The 26,458-nt window shown below is 40.1% G+C and overlaps 1 protein-coding gene across 1 annotated transcript in view; it reads left to right on the top strand.

The window, feature by feature from the left end:
• The window catches only part of ADAM23 (ADAM metallopeptidase domain 23), a 176,790-nt gene that overhangs the window by 49,866 nt on the left and 100,466 nt on the right, over positions 1-26,458 (top strand). The window contains exon 3 of the mRNA XM_047868782.1: positions 1,285-1,361. Within this exon, the coding sequence (XP_047724738.1) occupies positions 1,285-1,361 (77 nt within the window). The remainder of the gene's footprint in view (positions 1-1,284; positions 1,362-26,458) is intronic.

Below are 26,458 nucleotides of genomic sequence, written 5' to 3'. Positions count from 1 at the left end.
TGGGCTGCCCTTGAAGGATGAGTAGGGTAGGACGAAGACAGAGAGGAGCATGGGTGGTATTGCCGGGAGGGGTCGGGGAGGGGAGGAGGGGAAAGTACCAGAGCAGGAGGATGCAGTGTCTGGTTGCCATGCAGGTAGCACTTCACAGATGGTTTGTGACACCAGCGTGCCTGAAGAATGGAGTTTGCAGGAAGGATGTTTTTGAGCAGGGAAGGGAAGGGAAGGGAAGGGAGTATAGATGTTGCATTTATTCTTGTCTTTAAAAAAATTTTTTTTTCTTGATGGAAGGATAGAGGGGAATTTTATCTTGGGTAAGACTTTAACAAAACTCCATTGATTTGTTAACTTACATTTTTCGAGATAATTCTGTGAGCTAAACTAATCTTTAACACCTAGTACATATGACTCCTGTTTAGATGGGATTATCGTTGTGTTTTGAGTTAAGGCACAGTAACGACAGTATTTGTTCTTTTTTCTTTAGGTGTATTTATTTATTTATTTATTTATTTATTTTTTTGAGAGAGAGAACATGCATACCAGCAGGGGAGGGGCAGAGAGAGAGGGAGAGAGAGAATCCCAAGCAGGCTTCTCACTGTCAGCACAGAGCCTGACTTCGGGCCCAATCTCATGAACTGTGAGATCGTGACCTGAGCCGAAACCCAAGAGTTGGACGCTCAGCCCACTGAGCTATCCAGGTGCTCTAGTAATGACAGTATTTGTAAATGTGTGACTTTTTCAGGGGGACATACACTCTGAGGGTTCATGAGGGGCATGGGTCTAAGTGCTTTCTGAAGTTAAAAGGTTGTGGATTCACATTTTACTGCCACATTCTGCTGATAGATCATTTATAGAAAGTTCCAGTTTCTGATGAAGAACAGAGTGCTGACATGAGTTTTCACTTAGGTGTGCAGAAAGAATTGGTTAGCTTTGTGCGCAAAATAGGCTGAAATCCAGCCTTAATTAGTCAGACTTTTGCATAATTCATCGCAGTCACTTTGAAAGTCCAGCTGAATATGCTCTTGATTTTGATCACAATGGGTTCATTTTAAAGGACCGATTGTCTTTTATTAGTTCCGTGCTACACAGGTATTTATGTCTTCCAAGTAAAGCCATGACAATGCACCTAGTATCCTTTTAAAGAAATGGATTGTTACACAGGGATCCATAAAGAAGTGCATCAATGCATAAAAATGTTTTTCTTATTTAATATCATTGCTACTAATCTAATCAGCTTTAAAGACAGGAAGGTAAGCTAAGTTTGTTTCTGTCTCTTTGAATCCATAGGCTGTCCATCTGGCCCAGGCAAGCTTCCAGATTGAAGCCTTTGGCTCCAAATTCATTCTTGACCTCACACTGAACAAGTAAGTGTTTAGTTATAATCCTGTTAAGAAGCAAGTGCAGTAAAACTTTACTTCATGATAATGGTTTAGTCAAAATAGTGTCTGTTGTTGAAGCAATTGATATTTTTTAGCTGACTATGTCATGTTGCACTTAAAGAAAAATATAAAAGTCTGAAGCGAAGTCTGTCTTTTTTTCTTTTCCTGAAAGAGAAGGCATTTAACATTTAACTTGTTAAATATCTCCAGTAGAGTACTTACATATTATGATTTTAAATGGAATAAGTCTTTGAAGTAATGCTAGTTAATCAGTGTTAACTATGGTCATTACTATATATAGGAAACATGATGAATTACTGACTCAAGTATAATTAGACTTCAGTCTAGAAATTTCTTCCATTTTACTTTTCATTATGCAATTCACATGACTTCTGTATGAAGAACAAAGAAAATCATGACTTGCGATACCTATTTTGAGAAGGTTCTTCCTTTGTAATTTTCTCTAATACAGGTTTTTAGAGATTGGTCCTGATGAAAATCCACCCAGTTTTTCTCTGAGCATGTGTTTATGTTGATATTTAAATGCCGTTTCCCAAGTTGGAACCAATTGTACAGATATCTTTGTACAAAGCGTGAGCAAGCGCTATTTACTGAAGCAGGCCTCTTCAGCCTCTAATTGAGCTAGCAGTGAGCCTTTCTTGGGTGAAGGAGATTTCCTGTATGGTTCTCTTCAGCTGAGGGAGCCAGGAGCTCCAGTGAGTATTTTAAATTCTCCTCAGTATTTTGACCAGAACTGAATCTTTGCCAGAAAGATACCACATAAGGCCATCAGACACTATAATGTAGGCAGCCACAGTCAATATCTGAGAAATTGCAAAGGAATATATAGAACAACTATTAAATTTCTTATATGCCAAATTCTGTGAGCTCGGCAGAAAAACAAAACAAAACAAAACGCAGAGTCAGCTTGGGTGCTCCTTACTCAAGTTTTGTTGCAGCTTTAAGTCAGAATGAATCAGCAGAACTCAGTTTCCGGTGGTAAAGCTGTTGCGGGTTTTCTTCTTTGAGTCTGCTGAGCATTGGTTGAGTGCCTTTTCACCCCGCTGTGTCAGCACTGTACCTGCCTAGGAGATTTGTCTTGCCAAATCTTAGACTGTGTTGAGTCGCGAAGCATGGCTAATTTTAGTTTGTTTAAGGTCCTCTGTTCCTTTAACTCTTACTGCAATGGAGACTGTCATTCCAAACTGAAGGGTGGTCATAGCAGCTGACATTGCCATGTATTTTGAACATTAAAACGTCACGGCCACGACTGAGCCTCCCAATCGAATGACTGAAGAAGTCTCCAGTGGTCTTAGAGATCTGAAAACACACGAGAAAATCATTTACCAGTAATATTTAACATGCAGAGTAACCAAGTTGAGCACCTACTGTGAGTGGCCCTTGCCTTGAGGAGCTTCTTGTTTAGTCCAGAAATGTTGATAGGTAAATATACAATTTTAGAAGAGTGTGAAATTTGCTGTGCTAGAGATAAACGTGGAGTTCTGTGGTAGCACCAAAAAGGCAGCTCTTCAGGCGGGAACAGTGTGGAAAGGCATCCTGGAAATGGTGACAATTGAGCTGAATCTTCTAAGACAGGTGCTAGTGAGGAGGAGAGTTGTTGGGGAGAGGGATAGGAGAGGAAGAGGAAATGGAGAATTGTGTCTAGACAATTCTTAGTGTGTGCTAAGGAGCCAGGCACATGCAGCTGTGGGGCATGTTAAGGAAGCATGAGACTTTCATTGAACTTCATGGTAAATTACAAGGTTGAGGCAGAGGGAGATGAGTCAGAATAGGTAGGCCCAGGGACAGCTCAACTCAAGCAAGATCTCGTCTGTCATGCTTCAGAGCTTGGCTGTTATCCTCTAGAGTCTGAAAAATAAAGTAAGGGAATAAACTGAAGTTCTGTTCTTAACAAGTGCCCAGAGGCGTGGAGAGAGAATGCTCTCAAGAAATCTTCAGTTGATAAAAATCATCAGGATTGCTTTGATATGGATGACAAGGCAGAAAGAAGAGTTAAAGTTAATAGGTGCCTTGATCAGATAGCTGAAAGGTATCCAGCTGAAATGGGCAGCACAGGGAACAACTCTTTAAATGGTGAAAAGGATGTGAAATCAGAATAGACATAATTGATTTGAAAGGTTTGGGACATACATGGGGCCATGCCTAGGAGGTAGGTGGAAACAACAATCTGAAGCTCAGGGAAGAGATGGGGGCTGGAGATAGTAGAGAGTTATTTCCATATAATGTTAATGACAAGCATGGTTGTGAATGAGATTGCCCGGGAAAGGTAGGTAGAATGAGAACATAAGCTGGAAAGACAGTTAAGAGTTGAGGAGAGGCAGAGGAATCCACGCAGGGACAGAGAGTGAGTGTTCAGAGAAATGGGGGGAGAATCAGGACAATGATTAAATTGAGAGTTTCAGAACAGGAAGATGTGATTTATAGCCTTACATGAAAAGGATCTAATGAGATAAGGAGCCAAGATTACCCTCTGTATTTATCCATTAAGTATTCACTGGTCTGAAGGCAGTAGTTGCAGTGAAGCTTTGGGGGCAGAAACCAGGTTACGACAGGCTGGAAAGGACTGAGAGGAGGTGATGTGGGGACAGCAAGGGCCCACCGAGGTGGTCTGGGTGAGAGGAAAAGAGAACGAGAGCAGTGGCTAGACGAAGACACTGGGATCAAGGGACGGGCTGGTAGGGGTAACACAGCAAGTTGATAGGCTGAGCAATGGAGCTGGAAAGAGGGAGAGGTAAAGATACAGAAGAGACAGGAGATAATTTATGGGGCCAGATCTGAGTGAGGACAAAAGGGAGTGAGACCAGTAGCACAAGGGCAGCGTGTAGTTGTGAACCAGGAGGGACAGTTCATTCCCAACTTATGGGCGTGTGCAGGTAGAGATTGGTTTGCAGGTAAAGGGGTGACATTCAGAAAACGCCTCTCTGGAGAGTTCCTTCTTGGGGACAGCATTATCTGCCGTAGGAATTGGGATAGAGAGGAGGGGTGGGTTGGGCTTGAGGAAAATGACAAAAATTTAGGCTCATCGCTGGGAGGAATGGGTGAGGAAGTTTACCAAGGTCATGTTAAAGAATGTGTGAGCGACTGTCATTAGATATCAATCGTGTGTTACGTGTCAATCTTTGAGTCGTTCTTCCCGATGGTGTTCTGTTTTGTTTTTCTTAACCTGGGGTGCTGCATCATTGCAGCATGTGAGGGTAGGAGGGGAGGCAGATTGTAGCATGGATCAGGGTTCAGATTTTCTGGTGGTAGCACAGGTGAGGAAGAGTGGAAGCACAGCTCTTTGAATGCTGGTCAATAACTTGGGTAGTTAAGTACCAGGATCCAGCCTGGCCGAGGAGGGAAATGATGTCAGGAGGAGGCTTCGGGACTGGACTGGGAATAACTGGAGGTCTCTTTATACAGGGAAAAGTAAATCAGTGGGAGGGAGGCCATGAGAGCTGTACTCGTGCAGTATCTCCCCCGTGCAGAGTCTCGAGCCTTCTGATGCAGCTTTGAGTATGCGCTACGGGTATGACGTAGAGACGCGAGGGAATTGTGTCAGGGTATGACGTGTGCAGGCCAAGGTGGGTCGCTAATTTAAATGACTTTCAATGGCTGGGGTTAACTAAAAAGTCTGATTCATGTTAGAATAAATTAAAGAGAATTTTTTGATCAGTCATGGAGGAATCAGAAGAACTTTTGAGGAAAGAGGGATCTCCATTTCCACCACGGAGTGGTCATCACCACACTACTTACAACAATTTAAGTTGTCGGAGAATGGAAAAGGGAAAAGGTACGTGGCAAGTTCATGGGCTCGGTGAAGGAATAAAAGCATAAAGATATCAACATAAACTAATCAAAGTGGTGGCCGCAGAATCTAAGTGGTGAATGAGCTCATCGGGCCTGGACTGCCAGCTTGTGAAGACTACCCCAATGTGGGTTCCTGAGAGGAGAGTGTTTTTGAGTCTGTGCTTTTATAGATTGAAAAAACGAGGCCTTGGCTTACTGAGGCATCTCGTGGCAGAGACGTGTGTTTTATTGGTTTGTTCAGCAAGTGTCGAGCAAGCATCTGTTGTCTGCCTGGGACTCCTGTGGGTGCTGAAGCTGCTGAGAATAGGATGGGGCGGGGTCCCTGCTTCCGGCCATGGAGCTTTGTTCACTAAATAAAGCTAGATCACATGTGATCACGGGGACTGCAGGTAGGGGTGGCCAACATGATTTGGATGTCACAGAAGCCAGAAGGTCTGTCAGAGGAGGAACAGTGAGCTGAAACCTGATCGTCAAAGATGAGCCACCACCGAAGCTGGAAGGCTGAGGACAGTGGGGGCAGTAAGTGCAGTGGGGGTAGACTGAGGAGATGAGGTCAGAGAGGAAGCCATGAAGCCAAATCGTGAAGGGCCGTCATCTGTGGAGATGTGTCTGATGGGAAGCTATCTGAGGGCAGCAAGCATGGATGTCACACTACTGGAGTTACATTTCATTTAGCCAAGAATCCTAGTTGTGGCCTCAGAGGACTTTTGGTCATTTTCCTTTTAGGATACTTCCTTTTTCAATTTTGTTTTGTTTTTCTTCTAGAATAACTTTTTCCAAGTTCAGAATGTTTAAAAAGGTTTACCAGATTGAATGCTTAATGTGTATTGATCCTTGGAAATCCTGGAGTCCAGTGATTGTCTCCTCCATACGTGTGATTGGAATCATGCCGAAGTCCATATTACCTATCAATTAGGTTTGCTGGTGTGTTCAATAATTGTTTATAGGGAGTAAGAGTGACCAGAGCTGCATAATGGTTGAGATCACAGTTCTGGAATCATATAGACACAGGTTTGAATCTGGGGACTATCATTTATTAGCCATGTGACCTTGGGCAGTTTTCTTTGTTTTTTGTTTTGTTTTTGTTTTTTTAATGTTTATTTATTTATTTTGAGAGACAGAAAGAGAGAGAGAACAGGGGAAGGGCAGAGAGAGAGGGAAACAAAATCCCAAGCAGGCTTCACATTGTCAGCATAGAGCCTGATGCAGGGTTTGAACTCACAAACCATGAGATCATGATTTGAGCAGAAATCAGGAGTCAGATGCTTAACCAACTGAGCCACCCAGGGGCTCCACTTTTTTTTCACAGCAGTTTTTTTTAAGGTTTATTTATTTTGAGAGAGAGAGAGAAAGAGAGAGCACATGCAAGTGGGGGAGGGGCAAAGAGAGAGGGAGAGGGAATCCCAGCTAGACTCTGCACTGTCAGTGCAGAGCCTGACGTGGAGCTCAGACTCATGAACCACGAGATCGTGACCTGAGCTGAAGTCAGGTGCTTAATGAATGAGCCACCTGGTACCCCAAGTTTCTTTGTTTTAATAACAGTTTGAGATATAACTCACATGCCATAAAATTTACTTCTTTAAAGCATACCATTCAGTGTTTTTTGTTATATTTGCAGATGTATGCAATTACATCACCATCTAACTGAAGAACATTTTTGTTGTTCTGCAAAGACCCTGCATGTTTCCCATTCCCCTCTTCCCCAAGCCCTTGGCAACCACTCATCTATTTTTGTCTCTGGATTTGCCTATTCTGGACATTTCATATAAATGGACTTATGCAACTTGTAGCTTTTTGCGATTGGCCTCTTTTGCTTAGCATAATGTTTTTGAGGTTCCTCTACGTTGTATTAAATAATATGCCATCATATGGATATATTCTTAACTTTTTAAGCTTTAGTTTCCTTCTTAAGCTGTAGGCTGTTATAAGGATTAAATGAGATAATAATGTGTGGTATTTATACATGTCTGCTAACTGGAAGGGTGTGTTAATGCTGTGGACTGAAATTTGTCTCTCTAAAATTCCTATGTTGAAGTCTTAACCCCCAATATGACTGTATTTGGAATTAGAGCCTCTAAGGAGGTAATGTTAAATGAGGTTGTAGGGTGGATCCTTGATCTGATAGGATTAGTGTTCTTATAAGAAGAGACACCAGAGAGCCCCCTATCTCTCTTTGTGTTGGGGGATTCAGCAGTGAAGAAAAGATTCATTGATCTCATTAAGCTTCTGATCTAATGAGAACAGGACAGGTCCACTTCAGTGTCAGTCAGTATTTTTTTCTGATTTTGTAAATGAAAAGAGGGTAGTGTACTGTATGATCTTCTTCCTGCTGAAAGGGGACTGAAGAAGAAATTAGAGATGGCTGGCCTGTGGTTGATATGCACTCAAAGTGATGAGTATGGTTGGTCAGAACCTGACATCCATTGGGCCATAATCTAGGTACTAATAGGTAGGGTTGCTTTATCTAAAATAATGGAACTGGGCTTTGAGGGCTTCTCACACTAACATCTGTTCCTGGGTGAGGTGGGCAATCCCTTGGTTCTTCTATATTCTATTCAGCAGTCAGAGCACATATTCAGGTACTTATTATTGTAGCTCTTCTGTGTGAAACTGGGTAGCTGGGCTGAATCAGTTTACCTCTGCGGGCTCCCTGGAAAGCCGCTTTGTCTAAGGTTCCAGCCACATTCTTCAATGGCACCTATTAGGAAAATTGTATGTGGGGGCTAACCTTTGTCCTATATATGGCCCTATCCTTTTGTGTACATATTCTGTTGGCTGGGACATGGAATGGTGATTGGCCCCCCAACAAAGGTTAGGCCTCTGTAACCTCCAACAAACACTGGAGAAGACACTGCTTGACCTGGATCATATCAAGATTGGGCCTTGGGATACATATGTACATAGTGGTGACATTTGACATTGGGCCACCAGGAATCTCAGAAAAGGAAAATCAGTGTAGCATGCCTAGTTGAGACAGGTACCCAGACCTTCTACATGGAGGTCATTGCATTGAGTCACAGTGATGTTTCTCTTCACCCAGGGATGGGGTTTGAGGTGCTTACTGATGAGTGCATGCAGGATGGTGGGGGTAGTGCCAGGGCACAGATGATTGAAGCAGTCTTAGTGTCACCACGTGGGAAGGGATCTACTCCAAGGAGTGGCAAGTACAGGCACGATGAAAGGGTGAAAGTAATGTGTTCAGTAAGGTACTGCATTTAGGAAAAGGTCTTTGTTTCTTTGTTGTTGTTTTTGTTTTGTTTTGTTTTTTGAATCAGGGGTGTTTGATTTAAGATGAATATCTAGAAAATGCTGATTTAAAGAAATATATGCACAGTAATTTGCCTACGAAAAGTAGTTCATGCAATGCTTTTGAAGGAAGAAAACAGCCACACTGATGTAGTTTCGGTTAGGTTAAATCAAGAGCCTGACTTTTGTGCTAATTATTATAACCAATTTACTCTTCATTTAGTCAACCAACATTTATCGAGTATCTTTTTTGCATAAGGTACTGTGCTGAGGGACCCATGGAATTCAGAGGTCTGTAAAAGAATTCTCCTTCACAGGAACCCACAGTAAAAAAAAAAAATGAGATGAAAACATATACAAATAGTCTTAAAATATCATAGGAAGTGTTTTGTGAGGGCTAGATGCTGAGGGAAGGTTTTATGTGGAAGGTGGGATTTGGTGTTCATCTTAAAGGATGCTATCTTGGCTTTGGTGGCAGACCCTGAGGTAAGGATTCCAGGAAATACCTTCAGGGTGTAAGGAAGTGAGACTTGGAAGAGAAAGGAAGCCGAAAAAAATGCGATTTCCCACTGGGGCTCATTCCTGCTGAGGAACCTTGGGCGTTGGGTGGATTCTTCTTCAGAATGTCCTCCAACTGAGTGATGAGGAAGCTGGGGTTTTGTCCACCAGCTGCCAGTCTGTTGTTGGTCGAGGGCTGGTTCTGGGGGCAATAACTCATGAGTACTTTCACTGCCTCCTCTTGGAGACAGAAAAATGCCCTGAGGCCAGGAACCTAGGTCTTCCCAATCAGCTTCCTGCCGTGTGTTGACGTGGCTGCTAAGAGCCCACGGGTGGGACAGGGCAGAGTCTGCGACACACGCTTTTCACTTGGGAAGATGTGGGAGGGAGAAAATCTCATTGCACGCAGGAAGGTGGTGGAGTAAAGGTGTGGGAGTAGGAAAGCACCAGATTCCTGTTGGGAGGGAGTGAGGACTGGTGAACCCATCACTCAACGAAGCTGGAAGTGTCAAGGAGCAGATGGAAGGCAATCTCGTTGTTTGGACTCATTGGATTCTAAGTGGGAAATTTAGTCTCTTTCGGCTCTGCAGATTTGGAGATACGAACTTCAATTTGGTTTGTAACAAGGAACGTGGGGAGCAGAGACAGGCCTCCTCCTGTGCCATTTGTCTTTTGCGAGTGAGTAGGACCAGGAGTTAGGAGCTGTGGCTGGAGAAGAGGGTACAGCAGACGGCCTGTACTCTAGCCCGAGATGAACTGTTGCGGTCTTCCATCTTGGCTTGTAAATTTGCAGGACTTCTGAACCGAGATCGGCTGGGCCAAGTGTGCCAGTGCTGGCCCCCCACTCCTGTCCTACTTTCTGCTCATCAGTCTGCTAACTCATAGGCTAAATGCTCTATTTCCTAATTTTCGAGGTCTGCAGAAGGAAGCCTTTCTACTACAATAGCCATGATGGTGACAGACCAAATGCTAAGCCCTTTACCCATTTTCTCCTATTCAAGTTCCTTTAGAACCCTGTGAGGAAGATGTGATTATTCCCATTTTCCAGCTGAGCAACTTGAGGCCTGGTAAGATTCAATCACATGCTGGGACTAAGCATGGGCCCTTAGTCTTGAGTCTTCTTCTGTGTCTGCTTTGATCGCAACACTGGACTATCAAATTACAAGCAAGCTGGGCATAATTCTAACGATTGCTCATCTGTTCACATAAAGTGGGGAAAAAAGAATTGAACTATTTTAGTCAGTTTTTAACAATATAAAGAAAACACACAATTCTCCAATAGGATTTAAAATAATCCTGTTTGTTGAGCAGACCATCTGTTGTGGGCTGAACTGTCTTCCTCCAAAATTCCTGTGTTGAAGTCCTAACCCCCAGTGCCTCAGAATGTGACCAGATTTGGAGAAAAGGACCTTAAAGAAGTAATTAAGTTGAAATGAAGTCTTTAAGGTAGGCCCTAACGCAATATGACCAATGTCCTTATAAGAAGAAGAAATTTGGACACAGACCTATGTGTGCACAGAGGAAATGCCATGTGACGACAGTGAGAAGGTGGCCGCCTGCAAGCCAAGCAGAGAGACCTCAGAAGAAGCCAGTTCTGCCCACACCTTGATCTTGGGCTTCTAACCTTCAGGACCGGGAGGAAATAAATTCCTGTTGTTTAAGCCACCAGGTGTGGTACTTTGTTATGATAGCCCTAGCAAATTAATATACATCCTAATGCATTTATTGCTTACTTATTGTAGTGAGACATTCAGCATTAAATGTTGCTGTTTGTTGAACGGGAAATCTCTCATAGCTAATAATCCTATAATTTCCAAGTGCTGTTTTGAGAGATTATGGTCTCTTTTGCATTTATAGAAAAGGAAAGGTTAAATTATTTTGGTAGCTTTGAAAGAATTTCTGTGATGATAAGGAAGCTTGAGAGGCAGAGATTCCCCAAAGTTGTCATAAGTATCGATTGCCACTATGTCATGTGCAATATGATGTAGGTGAATATTGATTTTCATATGTCCTAGAGGCCCTAGAGTATACTAAAGTTTCCAGTGCTGTGGGGAATGAGGTGCTGTGGGGTATTCTTCCCCCCCACCCCCCCTTTTTTTTTTTTTAAAAAAAAATAAGGCTTATTTATTTATTTTGAGAGAGAACGAGAAAGTGTGAGAGAGAATCCCAAGCATGCTCAGCACTGTCAGTGAGGAGCCCAGTGCGGGCCTCGAACTCATGAACTGTGAGATCATGACCCTAGTTGAAATCAAGAGTCAGATGCTTACCTGACTGAGCCACCCAGGTGCATCCTGCCTTTAAGGCATCCTTTCCTGTCTGGCTCTAAACATTTTGATTCTATAGTGCTGGGTGGCTCCTCTTTTTGCTGTATTTTCTCTGATTAGGTGAGGACCTATCAAATCTCCCTTAGGCATTTCTCATTGGAGAGTCAACCCTATATTGGATGCTTTGGATGTTATAACTATCATTTGCTTTTGATGACCCATCTTTATGCTGGTAGATCAGGTCCAGAAACTCTTGAAAAATGTATAATAATATAAGTATTGCCTACATATTGATAGGTTCTAGTTCTCTTTTTTCGGGTGTGTATCTGACCTACTTTCAAAATGGTTTGACAGTGACTTCCACAGTCAAACGTAATAATAGCAGAAACATTAAAAATAAAATCCCAATGAAACCACTGGGATTTATGTACTGATTCTTTATTTCCATAGGTAGACATGATTTAGTATAACTCTTAGGTAGTGAAGGACAATGGATGTTTGCCCTCTAACTGTAGTAATTATGAGACTTCCTTACCCCATGCCCTCTTGCCTGTCGACAGTAATTGTTATGGGTGATGGGACCCAGGGAAGTCAAACACCAGACTGAGAAAATCAGAAGGGCCATAGAAGCTAGGTTTAGGCTCTAAGTTCCAAGATTGTCCAGAAAGGAGAAATCTGTGGCTATAGTCTCTAGAACCACAGAGAAAAAAAAAGTCATCTAAGAATTTCTAGCAAAATCAAAGGGCTCTAATTGTCCATGGAATCACAATGCACTGCTTACTTAATCTAGGAAATAGAAGATATCTAGTGAATTAAGAGACCATGTCTTAACTAATGGATTAAAAAAGACCCTTTGCAGGTATCCACCCTAATGCAATGTGGGGAAATAAAACCTGAACTTGGTTCATTCTTCAGACCACTTCTTTGTCTTTTTTATTTTTTTAATTTTTTTTAAAGTAGGCTCTATACCTAATGTAGGGCTTGAACTCAGCACCCTGAGATCAGGAGTTGCACGTTCCACCACCAAGAGCAAGACAGGCACCCCCATTTCTTGGTCTTTTGAAGACAAATTTATAAAAATTGCAGAAGTTAATCTTGACAAAAAATTGGAAAGCATTGAGGATTAGATGATACCAAGCATCTGTGATGAGTTAATTATGGTAGTTATTGAATTTAGATCTTACTTTTCTGACAGGTGAGAAAAGCCACACACTGGCATATGTAATTACCATTATCTGATAAAAGAAGTTTGTCTGTCTGGAGATATAAACATTTTCCTGTCAAAGAGGAATTTATCCCTTTGGCTCCGATACTGGCAGGACATTAGGTAGCATAATGGTTAAAGTCTGCAACCATGGTTTTGTGAATGATCAGAAACGTTACACTTAGATGGATATTTTGTTTTGACACTCTGTGTCAGCCAAGTGCATGAAGTTCTTTGCAGCCTCAGTGGATTGATCAGTAGATTTCCATGGATTGAAACCTTTTCTGAACCATTCCAAGCACTTCTTATTTCAGAAGTGTTTATTTAGTACCTGTTAAGTGCCAGACACTGTTAAAGCCACCAGAGAGAAATCCTTCCCTCAGGAAGCCAATGGAACAATGGAGGAGAAAGAAATCTACAGCCATTTAAATGACAGTCTGGGACGTACCATGGTGGGAGAAATAAAGGATGCTTTTATCACACATAGGAGGGGTGGGAGGAGATAGGGAACTAAATGTCTAAGCTCAGACGTAAAACTTCAGAGTTGGCCAGACAAAGGTTTGAGGGTTAGAGCGTGAGAGCCTGAAGAAGGTAAGTAAGAGAGGTGAAGTATGGAGTGAAAGAAAAGGCAGGCTTGGAGAAATTAACAAAATCACACAGCCACTGAGCGACAGAGCCAGGATCAGAACTCAGGATTGCCCACCGTCACAGCCTTTGAGAGCTGAGACCCTTTTCAGTGATGAAGGAATCCCACTGAAGTTATGTGTGAAAAGTTCTATAAAGATGGACGGAGGATGAATAAATTTTGCCTCACTTGTCTTTTACATCTTGCTTTGCTTCCAGTACTACTCTGCCTTGTATAAATCTAATGCTAAGCAATAATTCTATTAAAATTTTCTCTTACTATTGTAGAGATTTCTATAAAGTAACCGCTTGACATCGGATAAAAGGGCTCATTAAGATTCTTGGCTATCATCTGCCGCCAGTAAGAATTGTGTTATCTCTACAACCATTGTTTTTGATGATTCGTAGACTGGCATCATCATTTACAGTCGTTTTCCCTAATCTTTTAAAATTAATTGTAATATTGGAATCCCCAATATTAGAATCCTATTGTTTATTATGATTTGTTTATAAAAGTGATCTCTTTAAATAATCCGTTCTAATTCATCTTCCATGATGACATACACGTGCTTTATCATTTGGTTATGTGTAAAAACAAACCAGTCTATATAGGCTTTTCCATAAGACCATTTCTGCAAAAAGTTTCAAGTCCTTATTTCAATTAAGATAATTTTAAAATGAAAACTATATTTATCTTTCTTGTAGGAATATTTTTCAAATAAGAGGCAGAAATCTCTAACACATTGTAGAGTGCACGTGCCATTTCTTCTTCCTTTATTTTTTGCGCAAATGACTTCACACATGCAATAAATCAGACTAAACTATGTGACAAGAAACATTTCACGGCATAAGGACAAGACTATGTCTCTTATAAATCCCTAGAATTTCTTAGAGACTTAATTGTGCCTGAGCCTCTTCCTCATTACTATTAGTATTTATGCATTAAGCACAGCCTGACCTGGTACTTGACCCTAAGGAGATGCTTTGCTCTTTAAAGCTATTCAGATGATGGTAAAGGGTTTCTTTATGTGACTTCTAGCGCTTGGCCGTCCTCGCTCTGTCTCTCTGTACGACGCTAGTTTAGGGGGAAACAAAGCAGAATAAGATGCAGCTTCTTTAAGGAGCTCATCATTTAGGTGAGATTAGGGAAAGCTGCACAGAGGAAGAGGTGCTTAAGCTGAATTTTGAGGAAGGAATAATTCAGGGATCAGTAGATAATACTTTCGGATGGGGGCGGGTGGGGCAGGAACTCTTTTGAGCACTCATTCTTACTGGTGAGTCAATGTTTTTGATAGGGAATGTTCTCCACTGGATACATATGAGTGATGGGCTGTTAATACAGGGTAGTTATTTTGAATCTTTTCCTTGCTAGTATCTGTATCTGATACAGCGTTGTAGCCAGCGGTAGTTTTCTGAGGTGTAAAAATTAAGTACTGATATTTTACCGAGGTTAAAAATACATATGTGCCCTTTTCTCTTTGGGAAGTTTAGTTAACTCTGTTCCTATCCGATCGTTAATGTGCTCATGACTGAATGTAAACATTTAGTGACAGCAGTGCTTTGAGAAGTAAATAATATATCTGTCTTTTCATCCAACTTTGTGTCCTTTCGACTTGGAGAACTGTAAAAAAAAATGAACCAACTGCGCAACATTATCGGATATTCTTTTTTATGGAAGCAGTTTGAGGCAGGGTTTTCAGGTCTGTGGATTAAGGGAGGCAAACGTTCCTGCACTCGGCATCATCACCAAAATGCCCATACTGCATTTCCCTTGTTCTGACTTGATAGCTCTCCTCAAGATATGCTGTTCGGAAGTGCTCTTTATGATTAAAAACTGCATAACTTGTTTTAAAAAAATTGTGTGTGTGTGTGTGTGTGTGTTTTCTATGCAGGAAATTCTATTTTCTTCCTGTAAGTCCCAGTGAGGAAGGTTTGCTTAATACCTGGTTATATCGACTGGGAGATACTAATGTCAGTGCAGAGCAGCTCATAATGTTGTACCCATTGTCCTAGAGCAAAGCTGTATAGAAAGCCAAAAGAGAACCAGTATTTTTTGGCTCGTCTTTGAGGTCCACTTCCTGGTAAGTAATAATTAAATGACACGGCTCTCAAAGTATAAAACCCCACTAATCCTTAGGTGTTACCTAGCAAGTGTTCAACACAGGTATGTGGGTGATTAGACATGATGATGGACGATAGTAGCACATTCATGAAAACTGGCCTTTCGTAAGGAAACAAGACCTTTTATGTTATGAAGACTTAGCTCTGCCACGGCGGTGGATGATACAGGCCCTGGAATCAAAATGTTTTTCTCAGTATAATTGAACTAACAGCACTGTAGCAATGCGTTTTCTAGAGTAGCATTGAAGCCCTTCTCTTTTCCTTCCTGATCCAGAGGGTCAGCCTTGTCTTTGCTTTGTCCTTGGCATGAGAGAAGTCCAAGAACATAAGTGTGTGTGTCTTTGAGCTGAATCTGCTGTCATCCACCTCCACCTGGGAGGGGAGCTTTGCGTTTCCATCCATTGACTCTGTCATCTTCCACTTCTCAGTTTGAATGTCTCACTCTGAATGTCGCAGCCTCATGCTTTTATTTATTTGTTTTTAAAAATTTTTTTTTCCATGTTTTTATTTATTTTTGGGACAGAGAGAGACAGAGCATGAACGGGGGAGGGGCAGAGAGAGAGGGAGACACAGAATCGGAAACAGGCTCCAGGCTCCGAGCCATCAGCCCAGAGCCTGACGCGGGGCTCGAACTCACGGACCGCGAGATCGTGACCTGACTGAAGTCGGACGCTCAACCGACTGCACCACCCAGGCGCCCCTTTATTTGTTTTTTAAATAAGGATGTTTTCTTAATATTTGAAGAAAGCATGGTCCAAATTGCGTTTTGAGAGTTGGATTGAATTACAGAATATTTTCTATTCTGGTGTTCTTCAGGGTCTTCAAATATAATTCAGTTTCTTCAGATGTAAATGTCCTTTTGATTCTTAAATTCCACGTGAGAGTGAAATCATACGGTATTTGTCTTCCTCTCACTGACTTATTTCGCTTAGCATGATACACACTCTGTACCTATTCACGTTGTTGCAAATGGCAAGATTGTGTTCTTTTTTAGGCTGAGTAATATTCCAATCACAACTTCTTTATCTATTCATCAGTTGATGGACATAGGGGGAAAAGGAGAGAGAGAGGCAAACCATAAAACAGAGTCTTAACTATAGAGAACAAACTGAGGGTTGATGGAGGGAGGTGGGTGGGGGATGGGCTAGATGGGTGGCGGGTATTAAGGAGGATACGTGTTGTGATGAGCACTGGGTGTTATATGTAAGTGATGAATCACTAAATTCTACTCCTGAAACTGATATTACACTATATGTTAACCAACTACAATTTAAATAAAAACTTGAAACAAAAAAATAAATAACATAATGTCCTTTTGAAAGGTCTTGTTTCTTGTATTAAAGTAGAGTTGGGTGGGCTTCCTGCCTCTGTTGACTTGGCTGAAGTGTGCTACTTTTCAGTCTCCACTTTGAAATCAGAAGGATTTACAAAGGCTCTACTTGTGACTTCTGAATGAAAATGATTACAGGTATATTTGTGTATTTGGTTCCTGTTTCCAAGAACAGCTTACAGCTTCTTTTTGAATTCCCTTTGAATCATGATAGAGCAGGCTTAGATGCATTAAGACTCATTCAGTGTAACCCCCTAGCTGATATTCACATCTCTTCTTACCCTACTGAGTGGTCTTCTAGTGTGTTCCAGAACACCTCCGGGCCTGAGGTGGCTGATTCTTGGTCTGTGGCTGCCTTATGAAGACCTTGTTTTTTTCTATCTTTCTGTAATTTTTTACCTCCCAGTTTCAGATTTTGTACTTAAAAGCCTCTCAATCATAAAGACCGAGTATTAGTCTACTTCATTCAATTATCAGCAGTTTTCTAGAAATTGGTTTGTGAGATTGCTCTCGTCCCTTCAAAATAGCTAAGATTATGTTCGTAGGTGTTCCCCTAGAATACGAAATAAGAATACAGATCATCTTCCAAGAAGAAAAGATTGGAAAGTTATAAAAAGAATTTTTCTAATACTTGAGAAGTATTATTTTTTAAGCATGTAAGAAGTTATTTATAGTTTCTCCCTGCCAGTGCTCAGTACTATTAAACAGCAGGAGGCTTTTGCAGCCTAAAAAATGGTATTTTCAAATCTGGAAGAACTTTCTACAAGGTGAAAGCCATCTCAGGTTGAACTGCCAGATTTTTTGCCTCTGTGTGTTTTACAGATGAGCTGAAGGTAATGCAGTCTATTAAGAGAACATTTAATAACTAACTACCCATTAGTAGATATAAAACCCAATGTATTAGGTATAATTTCGTTTTTTTCCCCTAAAATCGCATTGAAATATGATAATATATTTTAGTATTCTGGGTAAAATTAAAATGTAGTAATTTAAAAATGTTTTCAGTGTTTTCTTTGGAGATAATATTAGGCTATTTCAGAAATCAAATTGGATGTCCAAATTAATCTCCATCTTATTTGATCATATTGGGAAGAATAATATCAAAACACACTGACTTCCTTTGCCTTATTTTGGAGAGTGATGGTGGTATATAGAAAAATCATCTTTTACCATTGGTATGAAATACCATACTTTTGTGTATTCTTTTATTGTCATTTTTTAAATGTACATTTTTAAATTCCAGTGTAATTAACATATGGTATTATGTTAGTTTCAGGTGTTAAATATAGTAATTCATCAATTCTATACATTACTTAGTGCTCATCATGATAAGTGTACTCTTAACAAAGGCAAAATTAAACTATTGGGGACTACATGAAAATAAAAAGCTTTTGCACAGTGAAGGAAACCATCAACAAAATAAAAAGTCCACTGAATGGGAGAAGTTATTTGTAAATAATATATCCTAGAAGGGGTTACTATCCAAAATATAAAATATATTTATTATATTTATTATATTTATTATTCTTAACACATCTACCACCCAAATCTGATAGAATATTCTTTATATATGCACACAGCAGACACTTTGAGTTCAAGTGTGTACACTTTAAATTGGCTAAGTTTTTGGCCATTGTCTTCACTCAAAAATAGGCCACCTTCTGATGAATTTATATAAAAACGTTTCATAAATAGTTATTTTCTCCTGTGTTATCTGTGAGCCAGCAAAAGCATTTCTTCTGTGTTTATGAATTAAGTATTTTTTGAATCCATGTGTTTTTTTTCAATAATGTGTTGTTTATTGAATCTTTACTATGAACATCAAATACTAGTGGTAAAAATCAGTATTTTCCATTGACTTTGAAGAATAGTAGAAAAGAAATCAAGTGCTCAGATACAGCATGTTTTGGTGATTATGACTGATATGATTTTGATTTGCACATAAACTTCAGGTGCTAAGGGCTGCTGTGCACAAACATTCAGACCATTAATCATCTTTCTCATTCATGGCACATTACATCATTGGCCTGGATATGGCCCAATATTGTTGAAAGTTTTCAATCTTGTCTATCTCCAGGCCCCTTCTTATACTCCCCACCCCATCCTAAAATGTTTTACATGGTTTTTTATTTGTATGTGTTCTTATAAACATAGATATTATAGTTTTGTGGGCATTTAATTTTATTTTATAAATAGTGTTATACTACAAATCTCTACTCAACACCATGTTTAAAAAAATCTATGCTTGTATGTAACTGTTGGAGAGTATCCATGGAGAGTGTCTCACTCTCTTCCATTTCCCCAGGGCACGAAATCTAGATTTCCCTTTGGCTCTCTACAACCGTAAGCCATATGGTAATGGACCTGTGGATGCATTGCCTGTGTAAGAATTTCTCAGGGGCATATACCCAGGAGCAGGACTGCTGGTGTATACATAATTTAATGTAGTATAGCTGGATTGCCCTATAGAAAGTCTGTGATAGTCTACTCTTGGTGCTCAGTAGAGTGTTTAAATCCCATTCATTCGTAGGCTGGGCCGAGTGATTTTTTTTTTTTTCCCTCTAGGCATAGTTATTTTTTGTATGTTGGGAAGCTATTGCTTATTTTTATTGGCTAGTGATTTCAGAAATATAATATTAAACCTTATAAGATAAAGTAGCATCTCCTTCAGTAGAAATTGGTTCTCTTGGGATTGTGTTCATTTGGCGAGGCCACCATGAGCCTGAGGTAATGGAACTTTACCCTTCTAGTGCACTGTATTGTCCGATGTTGTCGTGGTGTGAACTTGTAAAGTTTGCATGATTACAAGGGAGAAGCATATTCACTTTAAAGAATTGGATTCATATTTATTGAAAGCCAAGGATTATTACCGTATGCCAAGAGAGCCCTTGGTAACTGTGGAATAAGAACAGTTTGTAGGGTGAGAGGTGACAATACTAAGAGGGACAAAGGAATACGTGGTTCATCAGCACCTAGCACGTTGCTGGACACAAGGCAGAGGTGCAGTCAGTATTTGGGTGATGAGAGAGTAAGTAGTGTGGCGTGGCGGAGAGTGTGCATTAGGTTACAGCTAAATGTTTTGACTTGCATTCTGATTCAGCCACTTGGGGAATAATGGCACCACTCTGAGCCTCAGTTTATTAAGCCAAAAACAGATTGACGGGAGAACTAGGCGAGGTGCAGAGTGGGAAAAAATGGAATGTAGAACAGACCCTTACAAGGTGTTCAGTTCCTTCCACAAAGTGCACTTCCTACCTCCTGACTCTTCACGATCTCTTGCCAGTGTTCTGTCATAAAGCGATCCTGGTCTTGGCTGGTATAAGGATTTCTAAACAGTCTCTTGTTTTCTGTTTTTCTATTCACAGAAGCACTTAATTGAAAACTGTAGTAAGGTTCTATTTAAAAACAACTCAAAATGATCATGGCTTCCCTACACAATTGTGGATCCCGACACTATGTAAATTTTGACCTACCTTTTCCCATCACCTAAAACCTACAAAAGACTAGTTTTAAAGGTCTGATATTACGAAACGTCGAAGATACAAGGTTGCTGAGGCATGGATTGTTCCACATTAAGCGGGGTTTGAAGATATGCTAAACTTAAAAAAAAAATGAGTTGTTTTTGAAAGAATCCTTCCAAAGTGGGTTAGATATTTTTCTGTTTCTTTGGTAGACTATGTATTAGGTGTAATTTCACTTTTTGTTTTAATATGCCCGGTTGCTGTTTGCTTGCTTGACCTGCAGTGTAATAGGCATTGCGGCTGTTTTCGTGCTGTGGGCTGTAATTTTGGCTCCTATTGAACCTGCTGCGTCATTCCAGCTCTTTTAGTTTTTAATATGTTATAGCTAGAATAAGGAATAACAGAAATTATTAGCATTTTAGATAAATCAGGAGTTAATAACCTTGAATAAAGTCTCTAGCCAAGCGTAAGAGTTGCTCTGCCTTTAAAATAATGATTTCAAAGACTCAATGAGCCCTTTCCCTTGTGTCCTGGATGCTGGCTAATTTCCAGGTGGCTAAGAGGATCAGCAATCTGAGGTCTGGAGAATAAGGGGTATTATTTTACTTTATAACAGAATATCTTTAGAAGCATAGCTATCAGCTTGGCACGTACTCTGTAATTTATAGAGTCATAAAGTTTGCACCAAATTTTACCATTTACAGATGAAGACCCTGAAATTTAGTAATAGTCTCTTTTGCCCAAGGTGACCCTGGTACGTGTGGAGTCCTAGAACCCAGGATTTTCAGCTCATAGCTCTGAACATTTTCCTTTCCCAGTAAGGAATGTGTTGCCTGGAGGGCTCTCACGTATGCAACAATAGATTATGTGCTTGGAATTGTTAAACTGTATACTCTGTAATAAATCTTTTAAGTTATTTAAATAGTAAAGATTCAGTAGAAGGAAGAGTGAGTGTATCAGAAACTGGATGAGGATTCTGGGACTGAGAGTCTAGATTTCGAGGTATGAAATACCGGACTTGATTCCCATGAGGTTTCCTCTCCTGAACTGGTAGACAGGCTTGCAGAGCAAAAAGGGCTGTCAAACCTACCAGCTATTAAGTTTGCAGGTGGGAACACATTTGGAACCTAAGGCTTCTAATAACAGTGGTTTAGATCTGGTTTTCACCTCCAAAACTATCAGCAGAAGGATAACAATTTTAACTCAGACAGACAAGGTTAGCAAAACTTGGGGTTCAAGCAAAATGACAATAATAATGGACATATTGAGAACTTCTAGTGTGGGCCACGTTTCAGAAAACCTTATGTGAATGGACTCATTTACTCTTCACAACAACCCAAGAGATGATGAACCAAGATGATAAAACCAAGGCACAGATTATTAGACCTTGCATGTTGAGATCATGTGTCTAGTTAGTGGTAGCCTGGGGTTTAATCAACATATTAACTCTAGAGCTGCATGGCTTCTCTGAAGAGGCAGCTCCATCTAGCTGTAAGGAAATCCAGGTTTCCATCCAGTTTTTCCTGTCCGTGAGAGAAAGTTTGGTGTCTCTGGGGTAACTCAGATTCACGTTGATTCCTAGGAAGGTCTAGCCTCAGTTCAGTTCTGTGTTGACATTCAGTGGGCCATTACATTAAGAAGGGATAGACTTCAAAGTTTAAAGTTCTCTCACAAGACTGCATCATTTCTTTCCCCCCGCATTAACACATGCCGCTCAGAGGCCACCAGACCCCTTGGAATGCCTTATCAAGACTCTAGATAAGCCACACATTATTTCTTAACACTGCAGTCTCTACAGACAAACGGCCATCTTTATGTTCATCGTTATCCTTCGTCATATTTGAGCAAGTTTTGCAGAGGAAAGCGCTTATGGGAAGGAATTAGTTACCACGTGCTGACTCTGAAAAAGGCAGGCTGATGGTGGGGGGGTGGGGGGTAAAGAGGGAATGGGGTGGAGACGCAAACAAACAGTGACTTCGACTGAAAAAGAAAATGTGGTGGTCTTAAGCCTCTGTTCCCGAGGTTCAGCAAGTGGTTGGTGTTTTTCCCGGGTGGAGGAGAACCTAAGTGTAGGAGTCTTCCTCCAGGACTCCTCTGCCTGCTCACAATATAAGCTGTCATGCTCCTCAATATTCCCATGTCCCCACTCTCTGGCCTTCACTCTGTCAGTTACAGTCTGGAACCCATGTTTACATGTCCAGGGAAGCAGGCTACTTTCACTTGAATTTTACCTTCTAGTATTGCAGATTCAGTCTTTTTATTTTTATGGATGTTTGCTGTTGGGTGGCTAAGGCCTTCTGTGCTTTCTAATCAGTTGGGAAAAATTTTAATTTCTCTGTTGCTGACCAAACAGTTAATTTCTTAACAGATGTGTAGTTATGACTCAGCTTTGTCCAAGTGGAATGACAAAAACCTTGTTTTCCAGTTAGCCATACTTGTAGTTTCACACTGAGCAGTAACCGTTTGCCTAAATTAATGATTGGCTAAACCTAGAAAGGTAAATGAAAGCGGGTGAGATGACTGAAATAGTTTTTAAAAATGTCAGAAAGCGTTCAGAGGATCTGAAAAACATTGTGGGATTGTACATTATCTTGCAATAAAAGAAGATTCACATCTATTTAAGGACTTTTGCTTTTCAACGTTGACATAGTTAGAAATAAATGCAGGGCTATTTTTTTTTTTTTTAACAAGAAGAAAGTGTATTTAAAGTTCTGACAGTGGATAAAGTCATGACATTCTAGGTGACAAATTGCAGTCAGATCCTTGCCCGACAGGATTTACTATATGGAGTTTTACCAGGGGCTTCATTTGAAATGTACTTTCTTAGTGAGATTTTGTCTAAATGTCTACTGTTGCGTATTTTCGAGTCATAATTTTATGCTTCTGTTTGGTCTCACTGATAGAAAAATGCAAACATGCTTTTTAGTTTGTAGGTGGCTATAAGCTTTGCAGGAGTGTTCTTTTTTCATGGTAGACTTTATTCAAGCCCTTAAATCTATAGGCTAGGAATAGATGGTGATTATAGAGCACAGATCTATAGGGCAGTCATCACTGTGCAGCCTGCTGGGACTTCTTCACGTCCAGGTCTGTTTTCCAATGGAGATAAGGGTATAAAGGGAATGGGGAAGAAAAAATAAAAAGATAGCTTTTCTCTTTTTTTTTTTTTTCTCATTGCCCACTTCATTTTAAATTCCTTTCCCAATAGTATTTAGAAAAGTAAAGGGCTTAGTGAAGCCTGCTGCTTTTCAGGTATCACTTATTCAAGTAGATGTGAGCATGCATTGAGCACCTAGCAAGCCTCATGTACTGAACCAGGCCTTTTGTATTTGAGTAGTAAAGATCTTTTCTTATTTCTGAGAAGTCAGCACCAACAAAACACTTGTAACAAAGCACCCCTTAGTAGTTCGATGGATCATTCTCTCAACTTTCCTCTCTGAGACCATTGGCAAAGTTCAGTCGTATTGATTTCCATCCAAAAGCAGAAGTTCATTAGAGTGGCAGCTTGCCATGGCTAAGTAATGGATATCCCAAGTTACTCCTTCATCTTCAATATGGAAGTTACAGACCGATTGTTACTGAACTGTCATATAAAAAGCAGCTAATGGAGGATGGTTAGTTTCCTTTTAATTGTCAGAAGTCTATACTTTTGAGGCCTAGAAGAGTAGCTGTTAAATCAAAAGCAATTTTCTGAAAAATATTTTATTGTTTTTTGTAAAGATGATATTGCTTATTATAAAATTTAAAGTCAGTACATGAAAGTACAAAGGAAAAAGTTAAAAATTACCATTCAGAAGTAGCCATTGTTAATATTTGTCAGTTTAATTCAGAGACCTTTCTATACATACAGATGGAAGGTCTGGTAGAGAGTTTACAAAAAAGAGATTATTCAGGGCTCCTGGGTGGCTCAGTCAGTTAAGTGTCTATTGATTTAGGCTCAAGTTGTGATCTCACGGTTTGTGAGGTTTGTGAGATCGAGCTATGCTATCAATAGAGTCCACTTGGGATTCTCTCTCCCTCTCTCTTTGCCCCTCCCCTGCTCTTGTGTGCACTCTCTCTCTGTCTCTCTGTCTGTAAAATAAATAAACTTTAAAAACAATGACGACAACAAAACCAAAAAGAGATTATTCTATAATGATATTTTAAACAAATGACTACATTTAAGAAACTTGGATTTAATAAATATTAAATATAACAGAAGAAAAAGAAGTGAAATTAAAGAAATTGATGAAGGCAGATGAATATTTCTTCATGATGAGATGTTACTTGCTAGACAACGAACATTGTTTGGAGTCATTAAAGAAAAGGATGTGTTTCAGCTAGATTGTATATTTGAATGAAGAACAAATTTACATACTTATACTTCTTCCACTTTCTTTCTTACCTGTTAGTTATAATATTCTTTTTACATTGTCAAGGTTTATAACATTTATATTTTGTTCAATAATTGCAGTTCCCATAACTTAAGGGGTTCAGTGCCCAACTTGAATCCTTTTACCGTGGCTTCTAGAACTATTTTTCCTGAGTTGTTTGTATTTTGTTTGACTGGAATTAACTGAAAAGTTTGTTGTTCAAGATAGATTTTTGGGTGTTATAGTTCATGTAGTTCATGAACGTAAACATGTTTGTTTATTGCCATTATACTTGAAGAATAACTTGACTAGATATAAAAATTTTGAATCATACTTCCCCCAGGACTTAAGGGGATGGCGCCACTGTCTTTGGGCATTGAGAATGCTGTGGACGAGTCAGAGGCAACCTAGTTTTCTCTCTTTAGAGAGATTGCTTCTTCTGGCTTAACATGATTATATGACTTTTCCATATCAGTAGCTTCCCCAAGATTAATAACACTATCCAGTATTAATGGTGCTTTATAAGCTTTTCCAGGAACATGGTTTATTTGTTTGTTTGAGCTGCATATTCAAAGCTTTTTTTTGATTTTAGGGAATTTATGTTCTATTTTTGTCTAGTTTTTCTCTTCCATGTGTTTTATTCTCTTCAGGAATAATAACAATGTGTATTTGTGATCTTCTGTATACCTCATCTCTATATTATTTTATTATTGATTCCTGGCTATGTTTTTTCTTTCTCTGTTTTCAGCTTGATTTGCATCTGTATAACATTTATTTTTTTCATTCTTTTCCTCCCGAGCTTTGCCAACTTCCTTTTTATCTTATTCTAATCTTTTATGATGTTCTTTTGAGCTCCTTTCAAAAAAGAGGTCATGTCTATAATTTCTTTGAGGTCAGAGGGAAATATTTATCTGAGCATTTCCTCTGTTTCCTTGTGATGTATATCCTTCATCTCCCCTGGCTTTTTTTTCTTTTCTTCCTTATATCAATGCTCAAGTCCCCTGTTCTTTTCTTTTTGATTATGATGACGCCATGGTTGGGATCAGCTGTTTGCTGAAGCATTGTGTGGGAGAAGAGGGAGTGGCAACAGGGAGGGGGATGGTGAGCCAGGGCCCCACAGCTCCTTTGGGTATGTTTCCTGTTCACTCTTCACAGTCCATGCCTCTCCTTGGGAGAGGCCATCTGACTGGGGGTGTGAGGGGGTCAGTGGAGCTCATTGCAGAGCTCCTGGGAGCTCTGTGTGCTAAACAGAAGTTTGCTCTTCTGCCTTCCTTCACCTCTGAAAAGTCCTTTGACCCATTCAGATTCTGGGGGGATACACGTTGGCTCAGAGTTTTCAGTATTTAGCTTTATAGTTTTTAGTAGCTTGAAATTAAGACCATTTCTCTTTGTAGGGAACATGGAGTCTTCTTTTGCTTCTCTAATTTTTATTCTTCTTTTGTTATTTATGAGGAGTTTATGATCTGTGTAAGGAATAGGATATGGGAAAGAAAAACAATGATAGGCTTAAGACAGAAAACGAGAGGGAAAGAAACATTTTCAGTTCTTGGAAGTATGATCATTACGCATTTCTCTTAGATATTGTTATAGTGGCAGTACCCTTGGATTTGTAGAATGGATGAGTCGGTAAGAATGAGGATCTATTAACTAGGAACCTTCACTGAGTTGACCTTCACTGAGTTGTCCTGTGCTAGTTGAAGATGACTGGGGTTTGGGCTGTTTAGATCATCGCTTCAGTGACACCTGTGGTGAAATTGGGTGATATAATCCAGATAAAAGAGCTAAAGAGAACTGATATCCATGTGCTTGTTATCTGAGGTTATGGGATAAAAAAATTAGAATTACCTTTCATTTTTATTTATTGTTATTTTAATGTTTATTCTTGAGAGAGAGAAGAAGAGAGAGAGAGACAGAGACAGGCCACGGACAGGGGAGGAGCAGAGAGAGAGAGGGAGACACAGAATCTGAAGCAAGCTCCAGGCTCTGAGACGTCTGAGATGTGGGGCTTGAACCCATGAACCGCAAGATCGTGACCTGAGTCGAAGTTGGACGCTTAACCAATTGAGCCACTCAGGTGCCCCTAATTGTCTTTCATTGTTAAAACAAGCTGTTTAATATTCTTTTAAAAGCAAACTAAAAAAATTGTTTTTTAGTTAAGAGTTATAGGATGATCAG

The sequence above is a fragment of the Prionailurus viverrinus genome, chromosome C1, assembly GCF_022837055.1.
Source record: "Prionailurus viverrinus isolate Anna chromosome C1, UM_Priviv_1.0, whole genome shotgun sequence".
Lineage (NCBI taxonomy): Eukaryota > Metazoa > Chordata > Mammalia > Carnivora > Felidae > Prionailurus > Prionailurus viverrinus.
The sequence above is the reverse complement of the archived record's forward strand: the minus strand, read 5'-3'. Positions and strand labels throughout refer to the sequence as shown.